The sequence below is a fragment of the Prunus mume genome, linkage group LG3, assembly GCF_029339155.1.
Source record: "Prunus mume cultivar Tortuosa linkage group LG3, ASM2933915v1, whole genome shotgun sequence".
Lineage (NCBI taxonomy): Eukaryota > Viridiplantae > Streptophyta > Magnoliopsida > Rosales > Rosaceae > Prunus > Prunus mume.
Window position 1 is genome coordinate 2,241,235 of NC_142700.1, and position 16,968 is coordinate 2,258,202.

Genomic DNA, 16,968 nt, shown 5'->3' on the forward strand with positions numbered 1-16,968 from the left:
ATTGATTGATTGATTTATTTAAAAACAAGATTGACTGATTGATTGATTGATTTATTTTAAATTAACGGGAAAGAGAATTTGAACTTGAAACCTCTTTCAATTAGATGGAGTTCTTTTTTTTATGTCATATTCCATGTTTGACGACCAATGAGTCTTGAAATGGAGAATATTCTTGATTATTTCAAAATGCTTTCACATTGCAAATGAATAGTATGTGTCTATGGGATGTGTGCAAAAGCCACCCTAATAGGAGAGGTCATAAGTTACAACCTTCTTTTACGCTACCATCCACAAATAATATGGTAATAAGTTGTAACCATGGAAGCAAGCAAGTCTTTTTAAGTACCAGAAGATAAAAGATAATAAATTTTCCACATTAGTCAGGAAGGTCTAGCCCGGCAAAGATTTGTCCCGAAAGAAAAACTTTGCCGCGAATGATCTATCCCGGTGAAACTTTTTCGGCATAGAACAATATTCGTACAAGCAATCCCCTGAACTTCTCATTCAATGTGACAAAATAAAATATCTTCTTAAGTATGCAAGTATTTTGCAAAATAAATATGGTGGCCTCAAGTCCAAAGATGGATATAAGAGAGAGCCATCTTTATCTTCTAGTAGGGACTTAGGACATACATCTTACAACCATGAGGGGCAACATTTGCAGTCAACCGAAAACGCTTGTTCCTTGAAACAAATGAGTGCTGCAATCAAATGACATTATGGCATGAGGCACCAAGGGAACACACAAAACAGATATATCAAACATGAGCAGTGCTAGGGTAAGTTGCGCGCATGGGCTGATGGCGAGGCTCACAATGCATCAGCCCATGCGCGCAAGCATCCTTCTATAAATGCATACATACCGCCCACAGATCTCTGACAACAACTGGCTTATACGGAGAGAGTCCAATGTCCCTCCATGTCACAGATATAGGAGCAACTGAACTGCCTCTGTTCCACAACACTACCGCCACTCTTTTCCTTGATAATGGTCCTGCCCACACCTGCATATCAAATTGACAGCTTATCATATGACTATAGTTTGAAAAGCTGTGACAGGTTATAGAATTTGAACAAACATGGTTAATCAATAGTCTATAAACTAATTGCAGAAATGAAGGAAAAGGGCAAGCATCTGAAACTGCAACATACTTCTAGGCCATCTTTTGAACGCAATTTCCTTGCTTGAACTCCCATTGGATCCTGATTGACATTAATGACCTCCTCGTTTCCAAGGATCTGAAGAGTCTCTTTGCTTGCAGATCGGACGTCACATCCAATAAGTAAAGGAGCCTGTGACAATAATATTCCTGGTATTATCAGTGTATGCAAGTCAAAGAGGTGATTGAAAGAAAGCAATTAGAAAGTTTGGAGATGATCACATACTTTCATAACTGCCCAAATGCTAAAATGAGATCTATACTCCTCTAGACTCATCCCTCCATTGCCCACTTCCAACATATCAGGATCTATTACAATCAAATTACATAATAAGTATACAGGCATTTAAACAAAGATAAGAAACAAGATGGCTCTGGAAATTCTTAAGTTCAATATGGTTTGTAATTGGAACATAAGTTACACAACTACATGGTTTCACTCAAATAACAGAAAATAGACAGTCAATAACATTTAAAAAAAAATTACCATTCCACTTGCCAGGTCCTGCATATCTCCCCCAAATGTTGTTTTGATCTGCAATCGACGTGATACTGAAATTGTAATGTACACAGATTAATAAAAGCAAATGATTGAATGTTTTGAGGTTAGAATTCTCTGTCAAATCAGGATTCAGGTTGAGATCTTTAAAGAATTAGAAAAATTAGGAATTGAGCGTGCACCTTGCCCAGGTATCGTTAATGTCTCCTGTAGTTCTCCAAGCATTGCCATACAAACCAGCCCATTTGGCAGGATTCTCTTGTCCCCTTTAAGAACACGTTTTTGTGTTAAGGCTTGTTTGATAATACCAAACAGTTTCTAGTGATGCAAACACACAGACCTTGCAAACAAATTTAAGACAGGATGATGATGTTATCAAGTACAAGTGACTTGCCATTCGCATAAGGAGTATAGAATTGGCCTTCCAACCTTTTGCAGTGCATAACTCATTCTAGCATATCTTTTTTGAGGCTTAGAACCATCATTGTAACAGTTATCATACTTCAAATAATCGACCCCCTACAGCCAAATGCCCCTATCAGCTGAAGTTCATTCCTTTAACCAAAAAAATCAATTACTCATCCTCATGTTGTATAAAAATATCAGATACAAACCCACTCGGCGAAGGTTCTTGCATCTTGCTCTTCATGCCCAAGTGAGCCCGGCATTGTCTTGCTGCAGGTCATATAGCTAATATACAAAATAATGAAATTAAAATGATATGAACAACAGATAGTCTTCATTTTATATAAACACAGATTTCAGAGATATATTTACCCAGCATCAGAGTATATGCCAAGTTTTAAGCCTCTTGCATGAACATAATCTGCAAGGGTCTTGATTCCAGAAGGAAAAGTAGATGATTTTGCTCTGAGATTACCCCTACTGTCTCTGTTTCTTTCAGCCCAACAATCATCTGCATTTTAGACCACAGCAAGAGTGAGAGTGAGGACCTTGTTATAGGTGGCTAGGAAAGGCAGGATATTCAGAACGAAATAATTAAGTGAAAATCTGTAAGGATGCCGACCTAAATTCACATATTTGTATCCAACTGCTGCCAATCCAGTTGAAACAAGAGCATCCACTGTTCTCAAAATTCAAACAAATCAACACAAAACGTTACATGATCATTCTTACATATGAATGGTATACAAATTCAACTGCACAAATTGTGAGAAATCTTTGAAGCCAATTCAATTGATGCCATTCTTATAATTAATCTTACTGGTAGAAACCTATTATAAAGCAAGTGCACCTATACTGTTGGCTTCAAAGTCAATATCTTTAATTGCAATTAACAAGTTTTTTTTAATGAAATTGTGCATGTAACATTGTTGTGATATTGAAGAAATTTTTTTGTAGGAAAACTTTACCAATAGTCTTCACAGTGCTTTCATTTATATTGCATTGGAAGTGATTCCAACTGTTCCAACTGCATTCAAAACCAGTTAGCCAAATTGAAAAAAGCCAATTGCTTTCAAATAAAACTTGGAAAGCAGGTAATCCGATGAAAGCAATTCCAAATAGTACTTAATTGATCTTACTTACCCCATTGGAGGTGTTCGAGCAACCCCATTTGCAAGAAGGAACTGATTGTATTCTGCTTGATGGGTATTGTTCCTGAAATTCATAGCATCTATCACATGGACAAAAAATAAAACAAGAACAAAGAGAAGAGAACTTCTGTTTCTCCAACCCATTTTGGGAAAAAAGTGTAAAAGGGTGTGTATCTGAAGAATATTCTTATGAGATCTGGGCAAGAGCTTAAAGATTGAGGAGGGGCTCCGTTTCTGCGAGTGTGGTTTTACTGTAAATGTGAAAATGGAATAATGCAAACAGATAAGACCCTTCTGGCTTCATGTACAGTACAATACAACTGCATATGATATGCGGGTGGGTGGGAGACAGAGACAACTTCTCGGATATATATATGACTTTCCTTTAAATGCTTCATTGATATTGAACATGACTTGGTTTTAAATTAATGGTTTTTAGTGAAACTCCCTTCCTTTATTTTATATTGAACATGACAAATTAATGGTTCATTTTAAATTCTCAACCTTTGTACAGAAAACCAAGTATTGCACAAAATGCTATACATACATTAGCCTGACATGAATGAGAAAACCATTATACTACTCATCACAAAGATCCTCACTCATCAATACATAGTACGTACAAAGTAACTAAGACATAGAGGCTCGGCAAGTAAGGGAGTTAAATATTTTAATTTTTAATTCGAAATAAGTTGCTTGGGTTGGTTGTGCGACTTTGTAGTCTTATCCCTATGATGAGAGCAGTTTACTGTTTTCTATGTTGATGGTGTATGCTCGACATATGCTTTGTATTGACCCTTTGTACTTTATTAACGATATTAATGTATTCCTCCTTAATTTTGTATTCACTCTTTGTGGAGAGATTAAAAATAAAAAATTTAGGGCAAATAATCTATTAGTGTAGTGGTTGGAGCAAATATTCCTCTAGAAAATATTAAGAGTTCGAGTCCTAATATCCGTATTGTGTGTGTGAGCAAACTTATAATTCAAAAATGTCTAGGACTAATTTTCAGGCCAATTTTTCTAATGGGAAAATTTCTTTTAAAATTTTAACAATTTTAATGATAATTCTCAAATTGTATAAAATATATTAAAAACTTGTATATTTTACTTCTACATTTCAATTATATTCCGAAGAATAGCATACTTCCCCACTTATACATAAAACAATCCTAGAAATAAATTACAAGAAAAAATAAAGAGTACAAGAAGGAGGTTGGGAATAGAAAAGAAAAAGAAAAAAGGGTCTCACGGGATGACAGAAGGGAACCCCAAAAATTACTCCACGGGATGACAGAAGGGAGAAGAGAATCTTCAGTTTTTTTTTTTCCTTACTTTCTATTTTGTCTTGGGGGGATAAGGCTGTAATGGCTACACAATGGGCTAGGTATTTTTTTTGCCAGAACGGCTGGGCTACCTAGCCATCGACAAATCTTCTAAAATTTGGGTTGGGCTTCAGCCTTGTTTAGATGGGACTAGTCCGTGCATGCCTGTAAATTTAGAGCATATTTACTTATCAATAATTGGTATTTTGAAACCGAAGGAAAACCGCGAGTTCTCAGTATAAATTCACAACCTAAATAAATAAATACACAACCTCAATTTTTCAAACATATATAAATTCACAATCTCATCAACTTCTCAAGCATTCACAACCTAAGAAAATTAAAGTTACAATTTCAAGCATTCCAATTAAAGTTAAACTTCTCAAGCATTCCAATTCCAAATCCTTTAAAGTTATAAACCAAAAGGAAAATGCAAAGCAAAATGAATTAAAGTTACAACAAAAGAAAAATTCAATTCAAAGTTAATTAAAGTTACAAACTAAAGGAAAATGCAATGCACCAACGTTACAAACTAAAGTTATAAACTCAAGTGTTGGTGGTGAGTGGATTTGAAAAACGTTGTGTTGTTTGAGCACCAATGTTATTTACAAATAAAACAACATAGTGTAGTACATTTTATTATAAGAAGAAGCATAAATAACATTAGTATAAATAAACTAATTACTTACAAGTTGTCATATGTTCTATTTCCTTGTAAAATTCAACTTCATCATCCGCTATATTTTGCGGTTTAAAGTTTTGAAAATCAAATTGCGGTTCGGTTCTTAATACCGCAAATCAACCCTAATATTTAATTATCAATAATGGGTATGGAAGGAAAGTGAATGATTTCCATTCCTGACTTCTCTTGCTTTTACTTGCAATCAGAATGAAAAATCAATTTTAGGTTTTAGACATAAATTTTTTCACTTTTGGAAAAAGTCAAAGCTTTTCAAAAAGACAATTTTCAAATCAAAGACATGCAAATGTATTGGATTCCTTAGAAATCTAAAAATAAATAAGGGCATTTTTGTCCATTTTTGCTTCTTTTAAAAATTTTCTCTCTCCTTTTGCTTTTTCCAAAATGTCCCATGAAAAATAAGTGGACCCCACCTCAAAATCCATAATCACATTCCTCAAAACTAGGAATCGATCAACTAGGGAGAGTAGTCGAAACGATTCTCATTCCTGTTTTCTCTTAATAACTTCCAAAAATACCCTTATTACTTTACCATAATTCTAAAATTAATTTGGATTCTGATTCATGCAAATTAGTAAACAATAACAATGGGAATCAATCTTATTCCATTGCTAATTCCATATGTTTAGTAAACAGCTTAATGAGAATGATTCTTCTCATACCGATTTAGTAGTTCTCCAATTCCTAAATTCTTTGATTCCTTAGTTTCTCCATTACTGATACGTAAACATGCCCGGTATGTTATCGTCCGTCTCAACGTGAAATATACTCATAACAGAGCTTAAATAAAAAAAAGAGAGTAAGGGTCCAAAAACATTCATATGAAAAGCGAATGTGTAAAGTAAAAGACTGAATCACGAAATGAACTCTTTGAATTCTTGCAATTACTCTTTTTCTTCATCTCAATTTCCAACCACAAATAAACCCTAATTTAATGGCTTCAACAAGTGAAAGAGTTACCAAAAAAAAAAAGCCGTCAAGTAAAAGAGGAAATAAAATAAATGTGAAAAGCAAAAGTCCAATATACTATTGAGTACTCTTACTTTAAAAACAAAAGCAATTCCCACAGAAATAAAATAATACATGACATGTGCTGCTTGCTAGATATGTACATATCCATTTGAAAAATCATAAATTGGTCGGGCAAAGTGAATTGCTGAGAAGTTTCTTTCGGTTAACGCTGAAGAGGATGAATATCTCAGTAGGGGTCAATTCAAGGTCAATTTCTGAATTCCCACACAGAGATGAGGCATGGATCTTGCTTTCTCTCAGTCCATATATATATATATATATATATATTACTACTGCTGCTGGGCGGTGCTGCGGTTTCTGTTGCTTCCTGGTTTAGTAAAAGTACAGTGATGATGGATGGGCGGCCATTCCTCTGCTAATACCTTCTTCTTGGTAATCACAATATAAATTCTGTAAATTTTCTTCCGTATCTCAGTTTAGATTGCATTTCCCCAACTTTTCTCTTTGATTAAAAAATAATAATATTTAGCTGTGGTGATGATTAAAAGCAAGCCGTATTTGCTTTCATGCCGTTTTTTCTTGCCTCTTACGAAGGATTTTCACACCAATATTGCATTCATTGATAGCATATGATGTAGCTCCTCCAATATTGTAAAAAAAAAGAGAGAGGATAAATTATGCATCTGCATGGAAAAAGAGTGTATGCCGTAGATAAACGAATGTTTAAAGCAAGCAACCCTCTTACGTGTAAAACAAGAGAAGTTAAAATAATATGATCAAGCATTTTAGTATGAATGACGGTCTTAACTTGCTGGGATTGGGAACACAAGTGGCACTAATAAAATAATGGGAGTTTCACTAAAACACCCAAAATGGGGGCTAAAATTATAAAAAAACCCAACATCCAAAACACTTTATAAACACACCCAAAACTCATCATTACACACACTCGAAACTTATTTATAAACACACCCAAAAAATATACAATTGTTGATTTTGGGTATGTTTCTATGTTTAAATAGTGTTTGGGTTATTTTATAAATACATGTCTAGGATTGAGTTTATTTATAAATTTGTATAAAATAATTATATGAAACAACGGCACTCACAACAAGATCAGTCTCCCACGAGAGAGATGAAAAGATAAAAGAATCAACTACTTCACATTATTTTGAAGGAAGCATGAATTTGTTACAAGTACAATATTACATCTTTGGTTACACAGTTTATTCACTCCTAATCAAACGAAATACAAAAATCAACAAAACGTGTTAGAAACTTTGAAGATATTCTTTGTCTCCTATACAACAAAAAAAATCAATGAATTTGTAAGACAAACCAAGTAATTAAGAACAAATGTGAGTTTTTGAAGTAATTACTTTTTCTCTTTTGTGAGATTGTCAAGTAATTGATTGTTTTGTGTGTGTATTAACATTGATCCTGAAAATCGTATTTATGGTCAATCTTGTATGCTCCTTCTCCTTCTACCTCCAGTAAGTTCTGCAACACCGCATCAGAAGCGTCTCTCAGGAACTCCGACCAATCCCTAAAGAAAACCCAAACAAATAAACAACCAATATTAGTGATCGATCCAATAACAAAGATATAAAATTATGTTATTCAAAAATGGCAGTCTAATTACCCTTTGGAGGAGTCGAAAGTAAGTCCAACGGTATACTTGGCTTCTTCAAGCGCCCAACTGAACCTTTGAAGTTCAACTGGAGAGCAAGTTCCATTGTCCCTGACCCTAAGCTGAGACGGCTTTACATTACAGAAAACTGGTATCACCCTCTTCTTGGACTCCATTAACAGAGCCAACTCATGAAGACAAAAGTATGATTCACAATACTGAGGCGAAAACACGGCAAGCCCCACCTTGCATTTTCGAATCGCAGCATCGATTTCATCGAACAGCTTGTCCCCGGGTTTCATGTTCTTGCTGTCCAAAAACGGATGCAGCCTGAGCCGCGAGAAATGGTAAAAGAGCAACCCGGCCACGGTTCTCTTGGTGTCAATCCCACGGTGGTTAATGAACACGTCGCATGGCCTGGAATTAACGGTTTGGATGTGGTTGCTTCCTTGGCGAAGAATTTTGCGAACCAAAGCTGGAGAACGCTGCATGGCTCCTTGGAGAAGCTAACGAATTAGGTACGGTTTTATGTACTTTTCGTTTTGGTTATAAAGAATTTTTCTGTTGTGTTTGTTTTGTATTTTTCTGAAGGTTATGTTGCTGTTTGTAGGTGTGAGAGAACTAGACATAGGGCTTATAAAGAGGTCTGAGAAGGGTTTGATTTGATTTTGGGGTCCATATTCAAGGAAGAATTCTAAGATTCAGATTGGACTTGAGAAAATGCGCGGTACTTATTTAAGCAAGACACAGAAAATAAGAGTACGCGAGCCTTGAAAATTTTGACTATCTAGGCTTTATGGAACAGTATAAACCTTCAAACACGTCATTCCACGTATCTATTTTTATATATGTACAAAAACATCTGCTTACTTGGTCACTCCACCATCTTTTGCATGATTTCAAGGGCCAGGAAACTTTTGCCAATTAAAACCAAATGATGGATAGAACTTTTGATTTTGATGAAAAATTAATGCAAGTTTGGAGATAATAAGCAAGAGAAGTGAAGGAAAAATTAAATAGCTAATCAGAAAACAAACATGTAATTAAGGAAATCTATTCTTCTGTTGGAAATCAAATCTTGTAATTGATGGATTGTAAATATTGTAATTGTCTTCCTATATTAGACCCCAAGGTTTATGGGTCAAACCTAGATTGTAGCCTTAATTAGGAATTATGCTAGAATATATAGGAGATTGTAAACCTATAGTATATAAAGGATGCAATCGAACCACACAAATACATCAGCACCTAAGAGTATTGGTGCACGTTTTGAGAGTCTCCAAGGTTTATGAAGAGCCTAGAGAAGTGTTTAGGGGAAGAACTGTCCGAGTCCTAATATATCTCCTAATACGTATTTACATTTATTTATAAGTAATGGAACTAAGAATAAATGGAATGATTTTCATTACTACATTTCTTTGCGTTTTTTTACACATAATAAATCATTTAATAAGCGAGTCGTCCCGCCTTAAAATCATTAATCAAGAAAACTTCTTCAAATACATGCGCAATGCAGAAGTTATATAGGGCCGGGTGTTTTTTTTAGGGTAATAAATTGGTCTTAGATGTCGTTAAACTTTACTACTATTGTCTGTGCGTGCATTGGAGCTAGTAACATAATATCACCATTATAGCCTAGTTAAGAATTAGAGTACTAATCCATTATTAAAGGTGATTAACAGTACTAATATTAACATGTATATCCCTTTTTAGCATCATCGGACAAATGCATCGGTTTTTAGCCTTAAAAGGCATCGATTTTTGCCCTATACCTGTTATCACCTTTTGGTAGCATGTGGGAATTTGAGCATCGGTTTGGTGTCTCTGTTGCCGCGTAGGATCATAATTAACTTAATTAAATTAGTTTGATTGTGTCAATGTCTGCGAAAGCGTAGATGTATTAAAATGAACGTGAATTTGGACTAAAAGGACAACGTGCTCTTTGACTTGGTGGTTATGAAGGAGTGGGGACCTCTGTGTCTTGTACTCATTATGGAAAGTGCATGCACAGAAGAAGTCCCTTTGTCTTACATTAGCATGACAATATTTTAGTATTAGTTTCTTTCCTAAAGCTTGTCCACATGAACTCCAACTTATAAACCCTAATGTGAATATCTAAATTGCTACTCCATCTCAACCAAATTTGAGCAGTTGCTGTGCGGTTTAAAGTTTGAAGGGTTTCCACTCGTATTCTCATATGCAATGAGAACCACAAAAACATTGATTGTATATGTATCTTTCAAATATGCGTGGTTGCTGTCATTTTGAACATGAATTGAAGCTATGCGGTAATGGGAAGTGGAACAAATTTAAACGACGAGGAAATTCATTTGGGCATGTGTGTGTTGGGATCTGAGTGAATCTTGTTGGCAACAAATAGTAGATTGTGAATAATTAATTTGAAGGAATTTCGCATATAATTTCTTGGTAAAATCCTTGTGTGTGCCCTATATGACGTGTATGTATACGTATGTAGTGTGTAACAGTCAATTACTCAATGGACTCGAATTGAATTGAATTCATGCAAATACCCCGTCCCTCCTTTTGCATGTGTTATATTTGCCATGAAGTTAATTTTCCATAAACTTCAACTAGGCCTGCAGTTGATCTCCTAACTAATTAGTCCACTGCAACTAGGCCAGCAAATTAATTTTTTTATATATGGCACCCTCATTATAGAATTCATGTCTAGTTGAAATGCTACAGTGATGGTATCATATATGAACTCCCCATATAACGACTCCGTCAAAATAACCATGTTTGGGTTTTGTTTTTTAATTTATTGGTTTCTACGTTGGGCTAGGCTAATCCCAGCACTATTTATTTGGGCTCAGAACCAGTCAACTTGTTGGAGCCAGCCAGTCCGAATGCTTGGATTGAGGGCACAAGAGTGCCGCATTCTAAGTCCAACTTACATCCTAAATCTTTACTTTGATCTGTTCTTCTTCCTCTCATTCAAAGCCGTTTTAGTTTCTGGGTGCTCCGAACACGGCAAATGTGTGGCGTTGATCCTTCCTCATTGCCAATAAGTTTCCTCCTTCGAGAAAAGAATGAGGAAAAGGAAAATAAATACATTCAAAGCCCTTCCCTTAATTGCACTTATACAACGAATATCAATTCAGCTACTAGTCACAGTATATAACACAGGAATTAAATGTCACTTTTCCCAGCTGTCTCCTATGGTTTTCTTCACTTTATATATCAGTATTTTTATTTCATTATATATTATTGGATTGGAGTACAACACGATCTCTTTTGAAATCGGGATTGAAATTTTTCAAAGGAAAATAGGAGAGAAAATACATATATAAAAGAAAAAGTGGTCTGGTGGGTGATCTGTAAATTTCTCTGTAAATCCGAAAACGTCTGGGGTTTGCCCTAGCCCTGGGTGTGGGGGTAGCCTCTCCCTCCCCTAAACTTTCCTTCATTTTAAAAAAATAAAAAAAAGTAAAAAAGTAGTGAACTTACAAGGATATGTTACTTGAGCTCAAAACCACCATATTATAAATCGTGCATGAATACATGTGTTCAGCAATTCTATAATGAGGGACTTATACCCAAGCAGATCCATTACAAGGATGTTCTCTATCTACCATTAAAAGTTAACCTCCGAAATAAAAATATATTCGGACACATTTTTATCACTTGGGGATTTATCAATCTGCCAAGCAATGTTTTATTTTTGGTGCAAACCTGCCAAATAATTCTCAAGTGTTTATATTAGGGCATCTTTTGTTTTTCTATGCCAAGATTAATCTTAACCTTAATTCTTACTTGAAAGAACCCTAACAAATCTTATATAAATTTTTAAAAATGTACAATTTCACTGACTTCAGACAAAACTCAGGACAGGTTGTTGTTGGATCTAATGGATGTTATTTTGACATCAAAGCTGTAGCTTGTACCACATGACAAAAAATCTCAAATTAGTTCGTGATTCTAAAATAATCCCGCCCGCCTTTATGATTCGCATGTGCAAACGCTTCATCATTTCTCGCTGTCTCTACCCTGTTGCTCTCTCTCTGTCTCTCTCTGTCTCTTTCTTTTCCATTTCAACTTTAACAACTGTGGAATGTGACCTGCGGGATGTGACCTGCAAGTTCAATCAAGAAGATGACATTCTAGTGTTTGCCTTTGCATACTGACATTATATGCACTTGTAGTCTCTGTTTCCTCTGTTTTCTCCTTTTCCCTGGCCATGGACTCTGGAGCTCGCCTCGACTATGCTTTGTTTCAGCTCACTCCAACTCGAACCAGGTACTATGGATTTTGTATTTCTGTCTTTCTCTGCCCACTATGTCCAATTTCACTCTGCTTTCTTATTCTCTGTCTTTCTATTTGTGTATAAATAAATGAGTGAAGATGTGACTTGGTGATCTTCTATGGAGGCAAATCAGAGAAACTAGCATCTGGGTTGTTCCAGCCCTATGTTTCTCACCTCAAATCTGTAAAAGATGAGATTTCTAGAGGTGGCTATTCAATTACTCTTCGCCCGCCCACACCTCATGCACCCTGGTTCACCAAATCCACCTTTCAAAGGTAATTCTCAAACTTCTTTTGGCCTTTTGTATTGTTAATTTGTGAAATTGCCCACTAGTGTAATTGATAGTTTGCTAATTTAGATAGACAATTTCTTTTGTGGTTAAAGCTTTTTTCTTTTTATATGGGGCAGATTTGTGCGCTTTGTCAGCACACCAGCAGTTCTGGAGAGGTTTGTCAGTATTGAAAGGGAGATTTTGCAGATTGAGAGTTCAGTTCAACTGGAGGAAGGTATCTCAGTTTTCCTTATGGCTTATACGTGAAAGATAGTTCTTTTTGGTGGTGTATTGGGTTCTGTTCTATTTGTTGAAAGTATTGGTTTTGTTAGGTCTGCTCCGTTTGGTTGCTGAGAAAATGTTGGGTAAAAATAAGGAAAATCCTTGTCTAGGAGCCATGACTTGTTTTCTTTATTTGCTTATTAGGTTGAGATAGGGGAGAAATCATTTTGTTTGTATCAGCCTACCCAACAAAACCATTATTGTAATAAAATGCAGTAATGTGTCCATTGAATGAAATGGATCCGAATGAAATGATTATGCAGAAATACAATTTAAGACACGCTTTATTTGTCAGTGTAAATTCTTACATTATGGGTAAAATGTCAATTAATTTAGATCAAAGGAGGACTTGAATTTTGTACTTTCATCTCAAACTAACTTTTGTTGCTCAGGAGTTGTCTCTGCCGATCGGAGTACAAGGAAGCCAACTGATTCTTTAAAGGTATTTTACATATAGATTCTCAAGTTTTAACATAACCAGTCAGGTATTTTGAAGAATTATACCTCATTACTTTAGCTCCTTAATTGTTTCTTTCTAGAAAAGAGGCAAACTTGAAGAAACAGAGGATGTAGCAGAACACGAGAACTCCAAGTAATTGTTTCTTTTGGATGGCTACAATTGGTGAAATACAGTCTCACTTGCAGTGTCATTCAGTATCTTTATCATTGATTCATTCGGGATTTTTTGTAATATAGGGTTCGCCTTCAACGTATTTTGGAAACAAGGATAGCATTGCTTCGGAAGAAGCAAGCAATGGCTTATGCTCGAGGCCTAGTTGCTGGGTTTGAAATCCACAATATAGATGATCTCATTTCTTTTTCGGATGCATTTGGAGCTTTGCGCTTAAGGTATGAACTGGTAACCAGTAAGGTTGATCATTTTATTTTATATTATATTTTGTATTATGGATTGTTTCTGTTTCATTCATCTGTTTTAACACTTCAAAACATGCCACCAGATAGACCTCAAATGCTTTGTTTCATTCATCTATATTCTAGTCGCTTTTGCATGGTCTACTTTTCACTTCATATGGAGAAATTAAATTTAGGTCATCTTGCTTTTCCTTAATGTTGAGCCTGCTGGAGTCTCATAAGATTAAGTATTGTTTACATGGTAGGGAAGCATGCATTAACTTCAGGGAAGTATACAAGAAAAAGCACACAGATGGTTTATTTATGGAAGAACTAGCAGCAATGGTGGCCTCTTCACCAGATTTGCAATTCGCAGGAGCATCTGGAATTACACTTACGAATGAAACAGATGTCACTAATCAAAATGTTATGTTAAATCTTCCCAATGCAGGTGTCCCTACTGGTGAAAAAGTTCAAGCGCCAATGCCATTTCCAAACCAGATTCCTCAATACTTTTACAGTTCGCTGGGCCATACAAACCAATTGCCTCCATACCATGGATATCCCTTTCCTACTATGCAGTCTTTCCCTCCTCATTATCCAAGGAACCTGCAGTGGCCTCCCAACATGGAGGAAGCAAGCTTTCGTATGGAACCCAACCATCATAGGGTTCAGAAGTCATCTTCAAGAAGGAGGAAGAACTCCAATAAAAAAAGATCTGAACATTCAGGGGAAGGCAAACAAATTGAGTCCAGCGACTCCACTTCTGCGAGTGATTCTGACTCAGACACAGTGCAAGAGAGAAAGCATTCTGATATGGAGAATTCATCCAAAAATAAGTTTAGGAAGAAATCCTCTAGAAAAGTGGTTATTCAAAATATTAACTACATCACACCCAAGAGGAGAGATGGGAATAAAGGTGGAGTTTCTGATGAATCTTTTTCAGATGAGGAGTTTGATGATGAAAATTCCCTCGAACAAAAGTCTGATAAAGCAGAAGTATTGGAGATATCCCATGAGTCAAATGTCGACAAGAATCACTGTATTTTGAATGGATCAAGTAGTGAGGATTTGTCAGTTAATACTGATGAACATTTTCTAGCGAGGTCTGAAGGTGGAGATTCATTAGCAGGCAGGCCTACTTTGGGGCTTGATTTTGAGAGAATTCCGAAGAAACTAACAGCTGGAGCTGCAGTTGATCCTTTGGTTGTGATGGAGAGGAATGAAAGAAATGATTATACAGTGAAGTTGGAAGATTTTCAAAATGAAAAAGTTTGGTTCAGTTATGGAGAGAAAGGATTGTGAAGATCGGGATATATTATTTTTGCAGAGATCAGAAAAGTCAGGAGCTGACATCAGGTGTGCATTTTCTGCTTCTGCTGCTGAATCTACTATAACCAAGAGTTTGAGGAGCGAAGATTGGTTTGTTGTCAATCACTCAGAAAATACAGAAAACTCGAGAGTACCAATTTTGCAAACAATTTCTGATGGTGATTGTATTTTCGCATTAGAGAGAAAAGACATGGGTGTAGGATGATTCTTTCTTTATACAGACTAGATCAGCATCTAATGATATGTATGAATCTCCATGGAAAACTGAAATAAACATGGATAACAATCTGAGTTTAGCTGCCAAGAAGGAAAATGGCACTATAGATAATGCACAAGATAAGCATGGAGCACCTAAGACCTCTGAGCCAGATGACCTTTCAATGATTCTGGAAAGGGATTCAAACTTGGAGTCTACTGCAATTTCTTGGAGTATGGACTATGGAGCAGAAATTTCATTTCCAGATGCCAACCGAAGATCTTCTGGCGTTGAGACAACTGATGTTGTGGATAAGAAGCTTGCTTCAAATGGTATGAAGAACAATAAATCTCCTGGAACAAAAGATGGTGGAAAAGAAGCAAGGTCTAACATTGTACGGAAACCACTTAACAACAGAATTGATTTCAAAAGCAATAAAGCATCTCCTGCACGTAGGCCTATGATACAAAAGAGCAAATTGGAGAAGGTAAATGATGATCATGCAGTTGCTTATCATGAAGTTGTTGTTTGGTACCTTTCATTGTCTAACTTCTTTATACATTTTTATTAATTTATTTTTCTTCGTTGGAACCTGATGAATATGCTTGTACACAGGAAGAAGAAATTCGGAAAAAGATGGAGGAACTGCGGATAGAACGCCAAAAAAGAATTGCTGAGAAAACTGCAGCGGTAGCACCCAAAAGAGTTCCATTAGAGAGTAAAACAGCTAAGGGCTCCATTAAGAGTGACAAGAGCAAACTTCAATCTACCAAGAGAACTCTACATCTGTAAATGGATATACAAAGCAGCCGCAGCCACAAGTACAGTCTATACACATGAGGGCTGATTTGGCCTACAACCAGTTTGAGCCTATGAATTCTTGATTGAAACTCCCATATAGATTTGTTCATAGTTATAATATCCCTTTACTATACCTTTGGCATGATGCTTCTACTATTTGTTTCAGAGTTTACTGCCTCGCTGAATTGGCAATTCGTCTTTTATGAGTTGAAGTGCAAAAAGATGCCATTTGTTGCCAGGAAAATAAGTAGAGGTGTGTCAATTGGCATACCTGGATGCACAACGTTTACATATTTTTACATTCATAAGCTGGGATAAGGAATTTGTATCCCCTTGGTTTCTAATTGAATATATGCACGTTTGAATATATCCCCCCCAAAAAAAACTTGTTTAATGCTAACTGGTTGTTATGAGTTGGCATACAAACACGTATTGTTTAATTAATACAATAATATGCAGGTACTAGTGTGGCCAGGCCTCTCTAATCTTCAATGCAAGTAACCTCTGCCGGTGCCGGCGGGGCATGGACTTCCCCCAAAATGGATTGAAGTCTTCGTGGCGAAAAATGAATATGTGCCATTTTAATGCAGGTTCCACCAGAAGTGAATTGTGCAAGCTAAAATGTAACAGGTTAAGGCTCGCTTTATACAAAGTGCAAGAACAAACTAGCCTCTCTTATGGTAGATGATCTTCCTTTGTGACCAGGCCAAAATGACCCTGTAAATTTGGTGAAGGAAAGGGATAGCAAAGATTCAACTGTCCAAACTTCAAATGGGGTAGTCAAATCAAAATACAAAACAAATGAGATATGAACATTGACTAACACCAAAAGGCATGGTTCTCGGGTAAGTTTTTGGTATGCTTGGCATGGATAATTTTTATATATGATCAATGTTGTGTTGGCCTTGGCATAAAACTCGACTTGTCCCATTCTTAGGGTGATTAGGGACAACACGTTCGATATCCTAAGTCCAGGAAGATTCTTATATACATAAGTACATAAATATTCTTACATATGTCCAACATTTTCCATTCTCAAACATACCGAGTTGGACGAGAAAAACTTACATACCCTGGAGTGATCGGACAATTGTGTCTAATTAGTTGGAGTAAATAACAAATTTTATA

The 16,968-nt window shown here is 36.0% G+C and overlaps 3 protein-coding genes across 4 annotated transcripts; 1 reads left to right on the forward strand and 2 right to left on the reverse strand.

Moving 5' to 3' along the window:
• Positions 1-353: 353 nt before the first annotated feature.
• LOC103324675 (alpha-galactosidase-like) lies at positions 354-3,558 on the reverse strand. Its single transcript, XM_008226774.3, has 12 exons — positions 3,208-3,558; positions 3,033-3,091; positions 2,687-2,743; positions 2,437-2,575; positions 2,274-2,349; positions 2,054-2,178; positions 1,842-1,925; positions 1,648-1,712; positions 1,387-1,469; positions 1,153-1,293; positions 864-1,004; positions 354-701 (listed from the first exon to the last, which is right to left on the reverse strand). Exons 1-12 carry the CDS (start codon positions 3,357-3,359, stop codon positions 612-614), a joined length of 1,212 nt encoding a protein of 403 aa, XP_008224996.1. The 5' UTR covers positions 3,360-3,558; the 3' UTR covers positions 354-611.
• Positions 3,559-7,446: 3,888 nt separating this feature from the next.
• On the reverse strand, positions 7,447-8,365 carry LOC103324712 (putative 2' cyclic ADP-D-ribose synthase BdTIR). The gene is made up of 2 exons (XM_008226806.3): positions 7,855-8,365; positions 7,447-7,758 (listed from the first exon to the last, which is right to left on the reverse strand). The coding sequence occupies exons 1-2, from the start codon at positions 8,331-8,333 to the stop codon at positions 7,641-7,643; spliced, it is 597 nt and encodes a 198-aa protein (XP_008225028.1). The 5' UTR covers positions 8,334-8,365; the 3' UTR covers positions 7,447-7,640.
• Positions 8,366-11,675: 3,310 nt separating this feature from the next.
• Positions 11,676-16,207, forward strand: LOC103324676 (COP1-interacting protein 7). Of its 2 annotated transcripts, none has more exons than XM_089048205.1 (8): positions 11,676-12,099; positions 12,205-12,381; positions 12,515-12,612; positions 13,052-13,101; positions 13,199-13,251; positions 13,356-13,508; positions 13,778-15,526; positions 15,655-16,207. In XM_089048205.1, the coding sequence occupies exons 7-8, from the start codon at positions 15,086-15,088 to the stop codon at positions 15,829-15,831; spliced, it is 618 nt and encodes a 205-aa protein (XP_088904331.1). In that variant the 5' UTR covers positions 11,676-12,099; positions 12,205-12,381; positions 12,515-12,612; positions 13,052-13,101; positions 13,199-13,251; positions 13,356-13,508; positions 13,778-15,085; the 3' UTR covers positions 15,832-16,207. Both variants share the same exon structure in this region, with proteins under 2 accessions (XP_088904331.1, XP_008224997.2).
• The last annotated feature ends 761 nt before the right edge of the window (positions 16,208-16,968 follow it).